This window comes from Nestor notabilis, unplaced genomic scaffold, assembly GCF_000696875.1.
Source record: "Nestor notabilis isolate BGI_N333 unplaced genomic scaffold, ASM69687v1 scaffold16076, whole genome shotgun sequence".
In the NCBI taxonomy this organism is placed as follows: Eukaryota; Metazoa; Chordata; class Aves; order Psittaciformes; family Psittacidae; genus Nestor; species Nestor notabilis.
The window spans coordinates 1-20,662 of record NW_009933463.1 but is presented as its reverse complement, the minus strand read 5'-3'; the positions used below and the strand labels follow the sequence as shown (position 1 = coordinate 20,662).

The 20,662-nt window shown below is 40.7% G+C and overlaps 1 protein-coding gene across 1 annotated transcript in view; it reads left to right on the top strand.

The window, feature by feature from the left end:
• ASPG (asparaginase) overlaps nt 1-7,472 on the top strand; it is a gene marked incomplete at its 5' end in the record, with an annotated part of 23,084 nt that extends 15,612 nt beyond the window's left edge. The window contains 3 exons of the mRNA XM_010016891.1: nt 860-946; nt 6,996-7,095; nt 7,419-7,472. Coding sequence (XP_010015193.1) covers nt 860-946; nt 6,996-7,095; nt 7,419-7,472 — 241 coding nt within the window. The remainder of the gene's footprint in view (nt 1-859; nt 947-6,995; nt 7,096-7,418) is intronic.
• Between the last annotated feature and the right edge of the window lie 13,190 nt (nt 7,473-20,662).

Below are 20,662 nucleotides of genomic sequence, written 5' to 3'. Positions count from 1 at the left end.
GTGGAGAAAAAAAAAAAAAAGGGGTTTGGATTTGTAGAGTAGATCATTTGTTCCGCAGAGAAGCTCACTGCCACCTCCTTTTCAAACCTTGCACTGGGTCAGTTGTGAAAAACGTGTTTTGCGCGTTTGTCACCTGTCATGGTATTTCCTATTCACAGTAGTATCTTTAGAGACCAACCTTTTTCATAGACTTCCTCAGTCACCTGACTAAGATACAGGAGTTGGCTGGTAGTGCTTAAATATCCATTTGTACCTTTATCTCAAAGGAATGGACAAGGAAGATTTCCTAAAGACTCCAAGTGGAAAAGGTCTTGGGAGGAGGAGGTTAGGAAAAGATGCTTTTGTGGGAGGTTTCTAAGAATACTCACTATAATTTTTAAGCCCTAAAAACCTGATTAGCTACTACATTAATCTGAAGGTTCATTGCTTATCTGTAACACGTTCATTTTATTCAAAACTGGTATATATGGGCATTGTATTCTGTAAAATACAGGAATGATGCTATGTAATAAATGTCCTCACTGTTTGCATGTATGTCAATTACTAATATTTCAAGTGTTAAATTAAGCTAGCACCAAGGTAGAGAAAATAAAAATCCTCTGAAGAGAAGAGGATGCATCCCTTTCATTTTCAGAGCTGAACTTAACACTTCCATGAGCTTAGTTATGTGAATGATTTTTTGACTGGGAGGCAGCTCTGTTTACTACATCTGCTACCTTGGAGAAGATTCATTGGTTCAGTGATTGTGGCAAATATCATAGAAGAAATTTTACTGTTTGTGTATTTGGGTAATGCTGGATTTAGGAGGGAAAAAACTTACTGGTCAAGACACTCTGTTTTTTCTATTCCTATCATAAAGGCACATACAAGTGATTAATTTGTTACGAGAAACGGGAGCACACCTTTCAAGCCAGGACTTGGAGAACATTGGAACAATACTTTGCAGGTAAATGTAATACAAGAGGAGGTGGCCCTAAAACTGGGATGAGATGGAATGGGATGATTTTTCAAAAGAGACTCTCAGAATGGAGAACAGTATGTAGACACTTCTAAGAAACAGTTGGGTCCCTGGCACATGATGTGGCTATTTCTGTGCTAGACTAGAGGAAGCAAGTAAAATGATGAATTAATCAACTCTGCGTCGGAGCACCAGTAACTCAAGAGAGCTCCAAAGTAAGAGGTATTGTGGGGATACGTGAACTGGAAGCAAATATGCCCAGTTGTTTCCAGGCACTTTCACTGAGGAAGGGTAAAGAGGACCTGCCAAAAGAAACTGTCGTGGTTCACGCCCAGACGGCAATCGCTCACTCCCCCCCTTTTCCTTCCTCCCCCCGCTCCCGGAGGGATGGGGAGGAGAATCGAAGGAATGTAACTCCCACGAGTTGAGATAACAGCTCTCCAGTAACTAAGGTATAATACAAACCACTACTGCTACCAATAATAATGATAAGAGGAATAACAAGGGAAAAGGACACAACCGCTCACCACCCGCCGACCGATACCCAGCCCGACCCGAGCAGCGATCTGCTTAAATCACAAGGTGTGATTTAATAGCATCCCATTGGAGAATAAAGCTGCACATAGTGCATAATTTTTATTTCCTTAAAATCCATTTTTCACTTATGTGGGAATGGCTTCTACTCTTAACTGTTATATAATATTGTTCTTAAAAATAACTGAATAAAATAGACAAATAGGTTTAACCCCAATGTTTCTCAACAACCGCTCACTGTCTCTATATTTAATTTAAGAGGATATAATCCCCTGTTAAAGCTGTTTTTCCATACAGTTGCTTTTAATATATAAGATAATTTAATGCTACGGATATATATTATGAAAAGAAATAGATGCTTGATTTTATTTTTTCTGGTATTAGTTCTGAATTACAAATCACTCTGAAAATTTTGTGAAGGTTTCATGTATTTCCTAAAATTACTTACACTTTTTACTTCATTTCTTCTTTTCTTCTCAAAAACAAACAAACTCCAGAGCACCTTCATATCAGGACTTGACATGAAGTTAAAATCCATGCTTCTCAAGGCACTGCAAGTGATAGAACAGAATTAAACCCTTGGTTTGCATAGCTTCCATCTGCCAAGGTGACAAGAGGAATGGCTTAGCGAGTGACATTCCTCTGCAAATAAACTGGCCCCTTACTTAGCCCTAGTGCCACATGCAGAACCAGTTTAGCCAGCTGACCTGGGAGTAATGTGCCCAGAAAACAAGGATCCTTTCAACAAAATATGGTTTTAATACAGTTTGCTACAGCATTTTAGGGAATATCGTACATGCTGCATCTGTATTGCACTATCCCGTGTTGTTCAAAGCTTCTGAACAGAAGGTGGGAGTGCACATGTGTGCAGAGGCTGAACAAGGACTCAGCACAGAGAACTGTACTCAGGGTGAGAGGGAAGAGGCTCTCCCACCTCGGTGTGGGTCAGGAGCCAGTGTCTTGGCTCTCTCCCTGATGGCAGCTGAAGTAGTGGCTGTGGCCAGAGGCATGCCCACTGACAGACATCACTGCATGGGCTACACCAGGAGCACAGCCAGCCTGAGGCAGTGGTCAGGCTTCGAGACGGCACTGAAGTGTCTGTGGATAGTGGCTTTCCCCTGCTGAAGGGTTTTCTTTCCTCTTGGTGTTTTAGAGGGCCTGGTAATCTTTTGTACCAAAGTGGACTTTTCCACAGAGCGTTACCCAGATGCCTAGAAGTTATTAAATCTGAGGTGCTGGTGTTTGTCCTCCTCACAAAATGTCTCAGATGTGTCTTCTGGATTATCCTCAGATGACCTTACTGATACACTCATTTTTCCAGCATGCTAAGGCGCGCTTCTCTTACCTCCTCCTTTTAAGCCTTCTCCTTGCAGGCACTTGCACCTTCATGGCAGTCAACATGTTCACATGGTCAAGCTGCTCATAGAACAAGTCCTTTAAGACATCTTCCCTCTGTTGCTACTTGCCCATTCTGAAACAAACTGGCTTTCATAAAAGACTATAAACGGTGATTTTTGTGTTCTAATACTGTCTCGGCTTCCTTCTACTTAGACTTATAATTTTAGAATAGAATAGTTCAGTTGGAAGATTTTGGAGATTAAATAAACATAAATGTGCTTCATTGGATTTGGTGATGTTTGAGAGGGAAAGGAGTAACAACCAGAACTGAAAGTTGGACAGTGTTAGTGGGAACTCTTGTGTAGGAAATGGGGATGCACACAGGTGCAGCCATGATGATCTAGTTATTAAATCTTCCATGGTTTCATTTGCCAGTTTCTTTTTTTAAGGAGAGATGCTAGTTTGATTTTTAGAGTTACTTTGTTGATGTTTGGTATCTGATTCATGGCTTTGTTTTGAAATAAAAAAGAGATCTCAATGATAGTAATCTGTTAAAAATGTCAGAATCTCTTCTCATATTGCAGTGTTACTGTCATCTGCAAAACCAAACCATGACGAGATAAATTGGGACACTCAGACTTATTCTGAAGGCTTGTTGAGTTCTGGAGTTGGTAAACAGTTTCTTTGTGTTTGTTTTTTAAAGAAAAAAAGCTTGTATAGAAGTGAGATACTCTGTTCAAGTCTGTACTTCACAAAATTAAATAGGGGCATAAAGCCAAACTAGCTTACTCTTTGATATTCTTAGATTTCATAAAATGATATGATATAATATGCAAGGTTACAGCCTTTCAAAATCAGCAACTTTCAGAATAAGATGCTTCTTCAATTTAACATAAACTTAGGCAGTAAGGCTGGAGAAGGAAGGATAAATAACCCTCTGCAGGAATTAGGACCAAGCTTCTAATGCCTGCTATCTTTCAAGTAAGTCTGTTTTTCTTAACTGAGATGTGGAGATACTAGCTAAGGGCAGCAAGCCCAAATGTGTTCAGGATGGAACAAACCATGCCTTGTGCTGGACTTTTAATTTGCCTTTCAGGATTTTAATTAAAATAAAGGGGAGGAGGAATTATTTTCTCTTCTGTCAGGGTGATGATACACCCACCCCACTCCCCAGCAAAAGTATTTCCTGATCGTTTCATATAGACACTGAAAAAGGAGAATGGCTGAAAAATCAGAGCTTTGTGTCTCTGGGAAAGATGAAATCCTAGTACCTGAGGAGGCAGGAGGGAACCCCAAGGTGTCTTTTCACAGTACTCATTGCTTCCCAGATCAAGAACTGCATTGGCCCTTGTCCTTCTAAACCCTCTGAGGCCTGAGAAGCTTTGCCTTAGTACCCTGACAGTCACAAAGCACCCCTTAAACAGCAGCTTCTGTAACTGAGTTTGCTTGGTGCCAGTGTGACATGAGGCACAAAATCAGAGAGTATAATTGCATCATCACTGTTCTTGACATCTTAGCTCCCTCATCGTCATGGCTGCATTAGCTGTGCTGAAACTGAAATGGGTACATAATAATTTTTCCTAAATGCAAGAGTATTGATAGGCAGCATCCCTGGTAATTATCTACTGTAAAAGGTATCAGTCAGAGTTTAGTAAAATGTGTGAGGTAGTGCTTTGTCCACAAAGCAGGTTTTAAACATCCTGATAAGTGAATATTGGAGTTGTTTTTTTTCCATTTCATGATATAAAAATGATGGACTTGCTGCTTTGAAGATGCACTTGTAGTTGGAATTGCTGGCATAAATACCTGAAAAAAAACACATAGCAAAGGTCCCTATAGCGTATGTTGAGAAGTCCTATGTATATATTTGACTATATGAAGTACACTTACAGTGTGTAAAGGAAATACAGATGTGTATGGCTTGACTATGGAGATCTGAAATTGGAGAAAATCTTCTGTGGTGTTCTTGATTATAATCAATTTAGTGAATGGTAGGAATCTTTTGTTTAGAGTGCTATATAAATTTTCTCACAAGCTACATTGCTTTTTGTTCTCTGGGTCACAGTCCCCATAGAATACATTTCCCACTTGATCAGTAAATGGCTGCTGCAAAATTGAAGATAGTTCTGTGTATTTGGATTGTTCTAATGTCACAGGAGATCACAGTTTTGACCTCTGGCAATGTGGGTTAAATTGCCTTTTCTGAACAGGAGCTATTAGGCAGTTAATTTTCAGTAAGTGCAGTAGTCGTTTTGTTGCTTACAGTGATTCTAGCTGAACTGCCTGGCTATGTAGGTTGGTAATATTTCTAACTGTGCTGGTCTTCGCCCAGTGGTTTCTGCTTTGCACCTGGCTGAATGATGAGATTCTGTTTGGCATATACAGTTCTTTCCTGTCCAGTGCTGGAGATGGTTGTAACTCTCGTGGTAGGTAGGCTTTTTGTTTGTTTGTACCTTAATTCTGGGACCTTCCAGTGTTAATAGCAAGAGACTTGTCTTTGTATGTGAAGATAATTCTTGTGCTCAGAAGTGGCTGCTAAGCAGTTTCTTCTTTGCTTTACTAATGCTTATGCTTTTTCTTTATTAATGCTTACTTTTCCCTGCAGCTTCCTTAAGGACTTCCCACTGATCTTCCTGTTAGAATTCCTTTGCCTGGTTTTGTTTCCTTATTGCTTCTAGCGGCCTTTTTTTGTGATGTCAGTTTTCATTAAGGATTTATTGATCCTTTTCTTCATGATGTCAGACTGAAGCACTGTTAAATCTCATAGCACCCAACTGCCACTTCCCTGTTCTCCAAAGACCCTGGCTGTAGATCTTCTGCTCTGACTCAGGGTTGGTGGGATTGCAGAAGAACACAGCAGAGCCTGTTTGCTTTCCCTTTCCATGCCCAGCCTCTGGACTGCTGCAAAGAAAAACTTCTGACTTTCTCCGCTTATATACCCCTGAAAACATTTTTTTCAGGTACTTAAGAGACTTAATCAACAGCAGAAGTGATTTCAGCCTAGCAGAGAAATTAATGTTGCAGCCCTGCTTTCACAGTTTCTTTCATAAGCTTAGCTGACTGTCTGCCCTTGCATCTTCCAGCCTTCTTCACTGTCCACCAGGTCTGCCTGGCTTGGTTGTCAGGAGTTCATCACCATCCTCCATCCCTGCTGCCAGCAGTATGCCTTTCCCCCAGAGCGAGCACTGTTTAAGGCAGCAAACTCTGAACTTTGTAAGTCTGGGGAGGATTCCCCCTCTCTTAATGAGATTCAACCTCACTTGATTATGGTTCTGCTGAAACAACGTGCAAGCACAAAGCAAGCTCAGGTCTGCAGCCTGACAGATGTTGTGTCTTGAGAAAACTGAATGTAGTCCCCCCAGTCTTGCTCTCGGTTCAGCCTGTCTACAGGCTTGGTACAGACTGTCATGCTCTGCATATGTACAGGCTGTTAGCCGTTCTTTTACCAAATAGAAGTTCAAAATGAACCTTAAATATTATTCATGAGACTACCAGCAGATGTGTGAAGAAACAATCTGGTGTACATTATGTGATTAATTTTGATCCTTTCTACTGCTCATTATACATGATGGCATATAGAGGTCATCTTTAAAAAGCTTTTTTTTTTTTTTACTTGGCCATTTAAATGTTACAAATTATCTTATAAATCTCAAAACATATTGCTGTGTTACTGTCCAAATGAGATCATGTAAATGTCCTGTCCTAACTTCTGACAGCAAACAGTTAGGCAAACTTGCGAGGGGGTTTCTAGTGGTTTTATATAAGGCATGCTGATTGCTAGCACATCTGCTTGTGCTCTCACTTAGCTGCATCTTGATTTACCCATTGCCCTCCCCCCAACTCATTTCGTGAGATAAATATTGTGTTGTGAAATATGAAACTACGTGACTTTTTTTTCCCCTTTGGTCATAGTCACACCCACTATGTGAAACCAGCCTGTTGTAAGTACTTATAGCACAGCCCTATTAATTTAAGGAACTGATTCATCATGCTGTGTTGCTTGCTCAGCTATTCAAACCTGTTGTAATAGTGTTCCTTTGCTTACCTCTCTACTCTGGCAGCCATGTTGAGCCTGTTCAGGCTCAGCTTTTGCCTGCTGAGCTAAGTGACAGGACCCAGGAGCACACCGAAATATTTAGAACCAGTATTAACATTCTTTTTCCAGCCTTACAGCGAAAGGCGATGTGGATGGCCTGTTTGCCTGGTACCTAGCTGGTGCAGACCTGAAGCAAACTGGTTATGATGGCAGGAATCCCCTACAAGTAGTAAGTGTGCATATGGCTGTACCTCTGTATCGTGTGCTAGCTGTGTGAGTAATAACACACGCTGTCGGATAATAGTAGTTTGGGATAAGGGAATACTGCTTTGTGGACTATAAAGCGGATTAGAGTTTGTTACAAACTCAAATCTGATGCTGTTCTGAAGTAATAAATTGTTGGAGCCAGAATTTTCTCATCTATGTCAGAGGAATTAAAATTTAAATTTGATTTTAATTATTTTGTGGTAACATATTCTTACTTCCCACAAGTAAGTATTTGCATGTCCTGGTGCACAGGATGGCAAGATTTATTCATCTTTCTACTTACAGGCAGAGGCTACAGGGCATAAGGAGGTTCTTGACTTCTTAAGACAAAAACAGTAAAGAAGGTAAGATCTTGTTTTCAAATGCACAGATGAGCATATACATGTATGAAGTAGGATTTTGTATTTAAGCCCTAGTTCACCCTGGGGCTGGTTCAGCTGCTGTTCCTGCCTTAGCTTCTGATACATCTCTGATTACTTTAATCCTTCTTTGTAGCGTGGGGCTAATGTTTATTCCTCTTTCTGCCGAAGCCTGGAAGTGCTCTCTTGTGGTGCGTTCCACAGTGTGGTTCTGAACTTGGTTTGGAACGTAAAAGCTAACAAAATAAAACTACTAAGGGCAACAGTCTTGTTCCATTGGCCTGTTGACTTGCCTGCATTAGAGAGGAAATACCTTTTATTGGACACTTTGCCAGGCCTGGTTTTTGACGTGCCGTGCCCCCAGCCCAGGAGCATCCCCTTCTCCATTAGAGCTGCGAGGTGATCATGGCCATTTGGCTTCACAGCTTCCCACTCAGGAATTGCTGTTGCAGTATCTACAGCATTTCCACTCGTGCTCTCCCTCTAGCTTCTAATGGAGTGCCATATACCAGCTCATCTTCTAGTGTAATATAGTCAACCACCATGAGAAACGTGGGGCAGATTCTTGATGACAGAAGGTAGTTGTGCTACATGCACAGACTGCAGAAGACTCTCTTTCAGCAGAGAGCTCTGCCGTGGGGTTCCTCCCCCTCCCAGCACAGAACAGGGCACTGCTATGCCCTCTATCTTACCCAGACCCTAGATGTAGCTGTCTGGTTGTCTCTGACACAGACTTGCAGCATGAGTCTCTTTTGTGCTGCTAACATATAAGGTGTGTTTCCCTAGCTTGTGTGCATGTGGGGCGGGTGTGAGCCTCGTGTTCAAAGCATCAGATCTGACAAGTCTCTCTATGGGAAACTTGTCTGGGCATTTGACCTTCTCCAGTGCTGTGCTGTGCTGCTACTGGAGACATGTAAAACACTTGCCTTTTGTTTCTCAGAACTCCTTTCTGATGCAACATGTTGTTGATTTAGGTATTTTTTCTTCAATATATTGGCAAGTCTAATCCCAATTTAAATATTGGGGGGAGATGATCTCCGTTAGTTAATAAAATTAACATTACAATTTGTTAAGGTTTTTGCTGCATCCATGACTACCTTGCCGTATGTTAAACATGAAGTGAATATGTTAAACCCTCAACTTCTTCATGGATCATCTTTTAATTCCTTTTAGACTGAGCCACCAGTAGTGTAGGCAGTCTGAAGGAAGTCTTCAGTACTGTGTGAGAACTTGCTTGGCAAGCTACAAGGTAGTCTCTTCTTGGGAAGGTTTTGGATACTGCCTAGTTCTAAACATCCATTTTCTCTTTCTCCAGAGGCTGTAGAAGATGGTCACCCTCTTCAGAAATACCAGCTTTGGACATTAATGATGTCAAATGGTTGTGGGAAGAACAAAGGAAAGGAACAGTGGAAGCTATGGTTGGAGCACACAGGAAAGCTAGAGCTTAGAAATACTCTTTATTTAGGATCACTTTAAGTTCTTACTCATTTTCTAGAAGTTATTTGCTGCTTTACCTTTTAATCACTTTTCTTGAAAAGAAATGTTTTTAAAACAAGTGAGGCTGGAGTGTATTGCCTTTATGTACAAGTTCTGGTCTTAAAGAGGCCTTTTGAATCTGCTTATGGTAAATCAATGAGGACTGTATTGCAGGCCTAGCAAACAGAAATGCTGTGGTGAATTCATACAAAGAAAAAACAGTGGATTGTGCATTTCTGGGTTTCAACTAATAAAATCTCTGAGGAACAATGTTGGTTTCACTTTGTTTTTTGCAATGGCTTGTATCACTTCAGTTGCAATTACAGCAATTGTGAGTGTCAGTGCAAACAATTGAATCAGTCATGGGCATCTGCCTGCAGTTGTGTACTAATCTGCACCAATGTGTCACTATAAAACCTCACTCAAAATGAGTAGGAGGCAGATGCCATAAAGCATGTTTGTGGGACCATCTAAGTGAATTGATTGTTTTGTTTCTAATAGCATCTTTCCCACATCCTGACTGGAATATAATCAAGATTGCTACATGCTGGACACATAATTCTTTGGACTGTAAATGTGATCTCAGTATTAACAGACCCCAAGTTTAAAGTTCTAACACTTTCAGACTAAAGAAAAAAAGCAGTATGTCTTTACAGCTGAGTCCGCCCTATAATATGTAAACGTAGAGAATACTTCAGGCAAATGCATATATTGGAGATGGCAACTTTTAATTTCACATACAGCTGCAGCAATAATCTATGTGGATTTTCTATCTGCTTCATCTGAAGGGAATCTTTGAAGTGCAGATAGTTTTTTCTTTTTCCTCTTTATACTCTTCAACCTTCCCACAGCTATTCTTATCATGGAGAAAAGCTGCATGGAGTACTTGCTGAGCCTGCCAGTATTAAAAGATTCCCAAGGTATGTTGCATGTCAGATCCTCCAAAAACAAGGTAACTGTGCTTGAGGAGAGCACTGTGTATGTTCCATTTAAAAATAAAACCATAACATAAAACTGCCAGATTAATGTGAAGAGTAGTGTACCTCTTCACTCCCGTCACAAAAACTACAACTATACTGTCTCATTATCAAATAATTGATGTTACTTAGCAATAAACATGCTTTAGATTGAATAAAATTAATACGGTATTAAGTAAATGAGATCTAACATCAAAAATCAGGTTTCAAATTCATCACCTTTCTCGTGTCTTATTTATAAATACATAAAGGTGATGTAGGTAACAAAGTAGCTTTTGTGAATACTTTTACAATCTGCAGAAAAACCAGGCACAGACTCTTCTTCATATGGAGTTTAGATCTACTGTCTTAACTCTTGCCTAGTCAGTAGTATAAAAGTTGATACACTGAACTAGTAAATCCCTTAATAAACTTCTCTGAAAGTAACTTTCTTGGGATTGGAATATTTTCTTATTTTTTAATGTTTCTCAAATGCAATCACTTGTCCATTCTTTATTTCTGTACCAGAATGACTGACTGCAACATACACAAAAGCAACAGTATTTTCCTTATACTTTTCAATAAAGGCTCATCTGATCTACAGAAATTTTTCTAACAACAATGTTCTTATATTTCTAAGATATGACATCCGTCTAAAGTACAAAACCTACTTTTCTTTTTGATTTGAACAGAGAATGGTATTCTGGTATGAATTACTGAACTATAGGTCACAACAGTAAAACTGAAGGAGAAGGAAGAAAACAGGCAACCATTTTCTTCCCGCATATGATCCAGGTAAAGACAGGAAGGATGACATTTAGAAATGTGATCCAGTAAGATGACTTTCAGTTAGAAGCTCATAAAGCTAAAATGAACTGGTGTGGGTCCTGTTTACAGTGAGAATAGAGCAGTATTAGCTTCTTTCTAACAAATCTTTTACAGAAATATGTATCTTTTTTGTATGTTACCTTGAGTAAGTTAGTGTTCCTGCAACTTTCTAGAAAATTTGCAATTTGCCTTATAAATAGACCAGTATCGAACAAATGTTTTAATAGGAAATGCATGAACATAAATTCAACATATATCTGAGAAAGAACTGGATTTCTTTTATACCTGTCGAAACTGCATTCAAAAACTGTTAACCGTCTACATGTGTTAAGAGAAACTGTATATAGGGTGCTGTGATTTAAAAATTGACAAGAATCACCCAGTTGAGGCCAGAAACTTCAGCTCTTGATTCAATGCTGGGGACAAATGTCAATAATGCTTTTGACATCCTGTGTTTGTCTTGTTCATCTATTACACCCTTTGCTCCATGCAGTGGATTTAATAATCATAATTATACTCTTGATGATAACTTCCAGTCTTATGATGAATCTATTTGTCTGTAGTAATCCTTACTCTTTACATAGTCACTGGTCAAAACAAAATCTTAATATTAGTAAGGAATGAAAATTGTACCTATTTGTTTCTACCCATTTGTTTCAGTTACTCTAAGCAGCTCAGTGTCTTTCATTGAAGTATGCTAGACATTCCAGGGGCAGCTTAATTTTTTTAAACATTCTGATCTTTTCTCCTTCAGATTATTCCTGAAAAGATGAAATACACTCTTCTTTTTATCCAGCAATCTTCTGCTTAGTAAAGGCTTGCAGGTTAAGCAGCCATACAGAGCCATTACTGTTCCTGGGACTAGCTGTGGGTGCCATTTCATAACTTCTCTAACAACTTTAACTCCAGTCACCCATGATGTCCATGTACCCTTTCACAGCTACATCCAATTATAGTTTGTTAGGTCTAGCACATACTTGCAAGGATCATCTGCAGCTCTGTGCTTGGTATTTTATATACAGCACACACTGGCATAGCATGGTAGAAGCTGGATAGAGTGTTTTGCATTTTTTTGGTGCAGAAAAGTTTGTGATATTTTTTAGTATCAGTTTTTAATACTTATTAGAACATAAAGATGACATTTCAGTTTCTGTTAGGGAACAGTAGTAGCTCCCACTCTTTTCCAGCCTCAGTCTAGTAATGCAAGTGTTCAGGCTGCAGATTTCCTTGCCCTGCGAAGTCCCCATCGTGTGAAATGCCATGCCAGGAAAGTGCATGGGCTCCTGAGAGCCTGCTAGTGTGTGAGTGTCGGAGCGGCTGCTGCAGGTCTGTGACCATCCAGTTATATGCAATTTTAGTAGTGACTACAGAACAGCATAAAGGCAAAATATGAGATTCATAGCTACTGCACAAATGTTGGATTTGTTTGCAGTGTTGAATGTTGAAAATTGCAGTGATGTTCTGGGAATAAATACTGGTTCTGGAACCTCTGCTGCCTCTCCATGGAGGAGATGCTATGAATGCCTCATGTAAAAGTCAAACATTACATCAATTCTACAGCTTTCTTCACTTGAAAGACAACACCCAGCTTCCACTTTGTTTCTTTTTCCTAATGATCCAGCTAATACTGCCAAGGGATAGGGATTACTTGGCCTATGTCAGCAGTTCTCCAACACTGTAGAAAGCAGAGATTTCCACAACTAACATGTCCAAGTTCCTGTCTGATTTGAGTTACAGCTTTTCTTTCCTGAATGCAACCACTTTCTTTTTTACTGATGTCTGAAAACATTAAGTTGCTATTTGGAGATTCTCTTACAAAACTTTTGTGATGGAAGGGCATTCTTAATTATTTGAAAAATCAGCATGTGCTTGCTTCCTTATTGTATGCCGTCTTGGTAAACTGTTAACATCTGTCAAGGCTGGCTGACCCACTGATAGATTGACTGTGTATGATCAGTACTTCCTGAATTAAATCAGCTGTTCAGCAAGGTTTCAGTATCTGCTTGTCCTTCTTAAATTGCTAATAACTCCAGTTCTGCTAGATCTTAACTTAGAATTACTATATTATAGTATATTTTAGTTGTCTCATACAAGGATTTTGGTGTTCATTAGTGAGTGATAATGAAATCTCTCATCTGGAACTAAACCCCTGCTTGAATCAAAGTTTATTTATTTGTAATCTTCTGAATGGTGTGATTTACTGAGCTTCTTCCAAAAAGATTGTGAACTAGTTGGAAGATTCCTCCATTTTTAAGGTGGGTTCAAGCAATGAAATGACTAAGGAGGGAAGTGTACCCCTTTTACAAAGAAGACAAAGCGCACCCGGTTGCACTTATACACAAAACATTAATGGACCCATAACATGATCAAATTCAACCATAGGTATAATCCCCTTCTCCAGGTGCCTATGCCGATCCCTGCACAAGACCTACCACAGCAGTGTAGGAAATAAAATGCTTTTAGTTTCCAGCATCACAATTTGTTAGATCACCAAGATAAACCTGAAGTAATTGTATGATGGGTGCATGAAACTATAAAGAACCGATCAAATGTGCTCGTCGTAGGTCTTCACAAGTATTGCTGATACATTTGTGTCTCTTCCAAGTGGACTCTATCAGCAGTATAATCATCTTCTAGACTTGTAAGACTAGTCTTTCCATGATTCTTTAACAATGCTTTATGACACTGCGGTACTTGATTGCGTGGTTGTAAAAACACTTTAATTTTAGTGACTCTCTTAGAAAAGCTACTAATGTAGAAAGCTTGTAACATATGTAAAGTACTTCACTAAACCATACAAATGAATCTGTGGGACTCAAATGTTGCCATCTTAGATAGTTCATGAGTCAGAATAAAATCTGGTACCACCACGTTTATTATTTGTGCAAAGTGTCTACCTGAAAATTACTTTAGAAACTTCATTATATATACATTTGTTTACCTGTGATCAGCTGAAGGGGAAGAGGCAGGAGCCTGCATCTCAGAAGTGTAGCTGAGACAAGTATCATGAATCATAGCATCAAAATGATATATGTCAAGCATAAATCAGACAAAATAGCACTACTTAATGGGGCTCTGTTTGGAAGAGTTGATACAAATCTCATGGTCAAAGGATTTGGGCCTTGATGTCCAAATCTATGTTGACATTTGACCAAAATTGCCACTGCCAGGAGCCAGTAAGGAGGATACCAGTAACAGGAGGATGTACCAAATGGGGACCATGACTCCTTGCAGGCTGTGTTGGCACGGAAGGGGCAGTGGCCCCTTCCCCCTCACCATCTCTGCCAAGGCTTGCCTGTTTGGGCGTGCTTAGCTGGTGCATATCTTGGGCACTCCCAGAAGAGTTTTGAGCTCCACACTAGCACCTCCCTCACATTCTGGGATGCTGCACACCTTGAGGGGGACGTCAGCCAAATCCATGGGAAGGTGCCAGCCAACAACATCCTGGAGCTTCACTCTGCAGCCTCCTCCATGCACAGGCACAGCCAGGCCTGATGTGTGGCTTGTTGCACGAGCCAGGAAAAGGCTGAGATCATTTGCTGTCTTGCAGCAGCAATAAATACCACAACAGTAAATACTCACTCTCTCAAGTCAAAATGTTCCTTCACATGTTCTCAGCTTCAAAATGGGACCAGAACAACAGTGGCCAGGGGAGATGTTACCTGGCCAGAACTGCCTGTGAAGTAGTGTATGCAGCATTTCCGAGTACAGCTAAGCTCCATTAATTACATGTTTATGTGCACAATAAATGTGTTTCTTCTCTAGTGCCACTGTCATAGATGCTATTAGGCTCTTGTGCTTGGTGTTCAACAGTCACAGACCTTGGTTTTAAGAGCTTACAAGTGATATTAGGTAAGACTCCACACAGTGAAAGGTGATAAGAAAGAGGCAAGAGAATGACAATGTTTTTTTACATCAGGTAGTTATTTCTACACCTTGATTTCCTATTATTTGACATAAATGATCATTTATTAGCATAGAAGGGTAATGACAATCCTGGCAATTCAGTAGCAATAATCACATTATAGCAAAGAAAAGAATTTCAGGGTAAAGAAAAAGGAATCTTAATGGCAATCTTTTGCTGAGAGATAAGGAATTATCACAATTAGAACAGAGTTGTAAATTAATCCTGTCATATGCAGGAAGCTGCTGTGCTGGGGAGATTCTCTGATGCTGATGCCTGTGCATGAGTAACTACACTTGCATCTTTCAGGGTGTGTGGCTTGTTTCCTAGATGTTTTGCTGTGGATCTTTGCAACTAGGGCTCAGTAAAAGTGGGATTTCAATGCATCAAATTATTTCTGTAGCACCTCTGGATTTCTGATTCCCACTTAAGGATCAGTTTAGGGTGACATGATTCCTAGCACCCTTGAGGCAAGACATCCACGTCCAGCAGAGATCTCTACTGCATCCCGTAGATCTTCGAAGCTTCAGGACAAAGATGAGTGCCTGCTACCTCTGCTGACTGACAAGAGTGTGATGTGAAATAAGTCAATTTAATTTACTTGGACCACTTTGAGCTCTCTGTCCACAACTATGTCACCATTCACGACTTGTTTGGAAAGTTCTACATTCAAGAACATAAAACCAAAAATATGAAACGTTGCTCAAAATTACCATGTTACTTCAGTGCAAAGTCACACTTTGTCTCTGTATCTTCAATGGCTTGAACCAGCAAACACCTAGGAAATCTCAAAAGATGGCCAAATCATTAGTAATTACTTCCCTTCTGATGGCTTTATGGGACAGGACATGTAATCCTGCTGACTCTGAAAAAACAGCTGGCTGGTGAGTGTGAAAAATAAAGTTGGTACAAGATTTGTGATGGCTATCACAATTAAGCATTGTAATTACAAAGATATTAAAGCACACTTAGTGCACAGCAGCTAATCTTACATTTGAATTGTCTTGGCAAATGTTCAGAAAAAAATAGTGATTTCAAGTGTCAGCTTCCAGGGTCTAACCTGAAACTTAATGGTAGAATAAATGGTGGTGGGCATTTTGTGAGAGTCAGGCACCTGGAAATGAGGCATTCAAAATTACTGGTCAGGTCAAAATTGTGTTCGCTGGCTATTTAATTCGTATTTTTATTAAAAAAAGAGGAAAGAAGAGAAAGGAGAATTGGTTATGAGGAGATAGAAAGCAAGTAACCATGAGACCAAACTTCCCTGAAATCTGGTAAAAATGATACAGAGATTGTTTATCCAGAGTTGACTGCCAAACAGGACTCAGTGGATTCCATTTCTTACACACACATCTCAAACTGTCATCTCAACGGCACTGCTGTGGTTCCTAAGCTTCCAGTGGAGCGTCATGGGAAAGTATAATCTACACTGGGACTGCAGAAGTACCTCCTCATTGTTTGCAATATGCTTCTCCTAAGGTTTTTTAGGGCTCCTACAGCCAGAGTTAAATCTTCTCCTTAATATCAAGCTCTCAGTGCGGAGTCTGACAGATCTCCCAGGATAATCTGCTTGACAGCTCACGTGCCATCTCTGCAACACAAGGATTGTTTTTCATGCTTTTACTTTAACAACTGTTGATGCACAGGTAATTGTATCCACTGATCCAGCCTGCAAAGCCCTGAGATCCCCTTATTTTAGAATTGTAATTAGAAGACCTGAGATGTTCAACAATTAAATCAAAAATTTGAAGTAGGAACCAGAAAATTCGTACTGTTATTTACTACTAGCTGTATACAGACAAAGCTTCGCTTGGAAAATTCTCCCGAAAGGGAAGAAAGTACATTAATTTGTATAATCTAATTTACACTTTTAACTTCTGCAGTGAACGAGATGTTAAATCAGAACAAGGAAAATTATGAAGAGTAGTATTACACACTAAATTGGTAGGTAACCTCTGCAGTGTTCAGGGAGGATGAACTGTCTGTTTAGATAACGCACATGAGATATAAACTCCTCTCCTGCTAAACTGATAATTTTGGATTTAATAAAAATCTTGTGCATACACTGGTGGCATTTTCCAATAAAATGTGAATTCATAGCTTCACATGAAGCTTCACGTGAGCCGTATTTTAATTTCTAACATGTCTATATTAATTTAACTACTGGATGACAAACTTCCAATCTTTCTAAAAGTTCTTAGTTGGAAAAACATCCCAACCCATCTAATTTCTCTATGAATCCTTGATGTTATTTAGGCAATAATCTTTATTTATGAGGAAGCATTAGGCCATCTCTCAAGGTGTTTATTACTGCAAAACAAGTCACTATGAAGTTATTATTATGCTCACATGTGACATGTAGTGGGCAGCTATATTGACAAATGAGTTTGAACCAACTAAAGTAAACAAGAAGTTGCCCCATCAGTGTTTGCTATGAACATATGGAATGCTGGTTTCCCAGTGTGGGAGAAAATCCACTTGCACAGTGTTTTTTCTGTTTACCAGGCCCAATAATATGACAGGTATTTTACAGAATATATCAGACCCTGGCTCTTTGCTTAAGAAATTTCCAACTGAATTTTAGGTAAGAAAGAATAGCAGATTGGTAGGGAAATGGTGAGGAAGATAAAAACAGTAAGCTGAGAAATAGTAAGCTCCATATCCAGGCTTACTTTGTGTGTTGGATTTAAGCGTAGAATTATCTGATAAAACATCTTGTTGTATCCGATAAAACATGCAAGGAACAGTACTTCAGGTTGTCCCATGCCCTTCCATGATATTACCTGTGGAACAAGGTATTCGCAGGAAAGTACTGGGACTTTTTCCCCAAAGAAATATGGGGATATTGATAGAGATAATAATGATGGCACTTTCCAGTCATTTTTCACCAACATCATTTTTTCAAAACAGAACCTCCTTGAAATACTGTCTTCCTGTAATTGCCAGAATGTTCATGATCCTCCACGTTCTGCCATGCAAACAGCATACCCTTTTATGTTCTCCCACAAGCTTACCCTTTATCTTTGCTTCCTCCCAGGCCAGCTTTGTCTCTTACAGTCACCCCTGGCTTTACATCTCCTTTTGCGCTGCCCTCTGACATTATCAGCTGATAAATATTTGCTTCCCCCTTCCCAGAAAACTCCTCCTGCTGTACGAGGTGCTCAAGCCACCATATTCCATGTTACAGTGTGCTGCTCCTCTAGGTTTCGTGAGTGTCAGTGCAAACAGAGAGCTATCAACATCCAGTGTGTTGAGTCCATGCCCGTGAGTAGCATAGTCCTTTTGTGTTTGTGCTCCTGGACTGCAAATCCATGGGAGATACACGCGCTGCTTGCCTAACAGGGCCATTTATTGCTCCATGATCCCTTAAAAACCAAGCATGGAACAACTGTAGTCACATACATGCAGGTGGAAAGAGTAGGATATAAACAATACTACTTTAACCATTAACAGAAATTAAGGACTCATTATTTTGTTCTAATACAACTAAATTTTCCCCTCTCTACAATTCAGAACGAATTCTAATATTTTAATGCTTCAATCACTTTTCGTACCTTCACAGAGGAAGAACAATTAATACATGGCTTATCCCGTGCATAGTGCACTTCTGCCTTCTGTTAGGCACCTCTGCTCTTCTGCCTTTTAAAGCCTTCAGCCTCCTCTCTGAGACTCTACCTAGCTAAGGGAGGTAGCAGGATGTTAACTTTCTTGCTTTTATAACTAGGAGTACGTAAGAAATAAAATTATAAGATAATTACACAAATAAATTAAATGTACATTAATGTTAAATGAACATTTTTCATGCTAGTGAAATTCTAAGGGAATTATTTATACATTGACTAGGTGGATCCCTTTAAGCCAATAAAGTTCACTCTAGCTGCTCCTTACACATCCCTTAGAAAGAAACACAAGAGACTTGTATTCTATTATATTCTTCCCTGAAAAGAAAAACCAACCAACCAACCAAACAAAAACAATAATCCCTTAAATATTCAATCAGTAAAACCACCAACACCTATTAAAAAAAAAATCCAAAGCAGATGATTCATCCTGCCTAAACTTCATACACCTCGCACCTCAGTTCCCCCTGGCTGCCTGAGGCAGTTCCCCACTTAGGGCTCAGAGTCTCTCTTTGGGGCCATCAGCCATCTGTGTCTGAACCTGGATGGGAACACCGATGGGATGCTGGGGTTTATATATCTCACCAGTGCAGTAGTAGGTTCTGACTGGTTTGGCTGGAAAGAGCTTTTGCATCCAGTTAGTATGGACAGACAGGTTATTATTCAGCTGAGTGGTATTGTGGAGCCATGGGTGTGGGTTTGTGTTCGTCAGGGGCAGGTGAGAGCTGGCAGTATAGTTAGTAAGGGATTATATATAAAACACAGCTCATGCGATCATGCAGAGCATGCTGTGTACACCACTGGCAGGAGTGGGAGACCTAGGACACTGTCATAAACCAATGACTTCTTACAGGTAGTAAAGAGCAGCCTTGCTTCCACAGATTCCCACTGATGCCAATGACAGAGGTCCACTTTGAATTAACTCACAAATAGTGCGCCCTCCTCTACCCAAGGCAAGCGAGTATCCTTTCAGGAAAATGAGAAGGTTCAGAAAATCCCTATGGATTGGGCTATCTGGAAGAAGGCACAAAATTAACTTCTGGGTTTGAGTCTGAGAGGGCAGAGCAGAAGAGCCAGAGCTGGTTTTACCAAAGGACTGTAATGCCTCCAGCCTATATCCGGGGAGCTTCCTCAGCATGAGTTTTGCATAGGCTCCTGGAGCAACTTGTCTGCTCCTGCTTCTGGTGCAAGTACTACATTCACACAAGCCATGCTGGATCAGCTGCTGCACAGCCACAAGGGCTTCTCCTTCCCTGCTCCTCTGTGACACCTGTATGGGCATTTCCTCTGGGACCACCTTGAGTCTCCTATATATTTTTAAAGAGCCAAAGATCATAGGATCTGGAGCACCAAAATTCATACACAGCATTTAGACAGTTCTTTAAACATTCAAAGCACTATATAAACATTAGTGAAGCCTCATAAGATGAGGTAGGTAAGTATTATCTCTCCTTCTCAAGGTGTGGTAAAGTGACTTGGCCAACGCCAGAAGCTGAGTCACTGGCAGCGCCGGGTTTACCATCCACATCTTTTTGAATGGTGTCTCCTGGGCAAAAGCAGTGTGTGGTCAGCTAACGCGGGCAGCCCGGCACCACCACTGACCAGTGTCCCCACTGCCACCACAGGGAAGCCTGCTGTTAGGTTACCGAAAACCCCATCCTGAGGTGGCAGGGCGTGAAGGCCTTCTAGCTCACCCAACAACACAGCTTGGAAGCCTTGGTGAATTAAGTTTCATTGCTATTCTGTCGGTGAAGAGAGTAAAGCTGAGAATAAACCTGAAGAAGCCCAAACTCGGAGACGGTTGCTCCCTTAGTCACAGCTAAGGGTGTGATGATGAACAAGTGGCCTGATTTTTGGAAGTTCAGGGTGTCCTCCATGTTGGCTGCCCAACACCTCTGAAAATCAGGCCCTTCTTCACGTTTCACAGTCCTGGGTTCTTAGTCCTGCCTTTCTGAAACCAAGTAGTGTGATCTTCTCAAGGTCGGGAACATTCAGCAGCACAAAGTGAGGCCTGAAGAGGCACGGTGCTCCCCAGCAGTGCCTCCCCAGGTGCCCCACTTGGAGAAAGTGCAGCAGGGCTGTGGGGCAAGATGGGGCAAACCCAGCCCCCTGCACACTGTGTGTGTTTTGTCACCCCATTTCTGAGAATAAAACCCCGAACAAACCACACTAAAGGGCGCAAAGCTGCACTGAATGCTTCCCGGCTTGGGGAAGGGTACCCTGTGTTACCTTCTGGAGGGCACAGCAGCACATGCCACTGCTGGCAGCCCATGCAGGAACGTCGGGGGTCTCTCGCACTTCGCCTCCTGCAGCCAACCCCGGCCTCTCCGAGCATACTGCCCGGCGGGGAAGGAGGACAGCCCCGGCTCGGGGCGCCGCGGTGGAA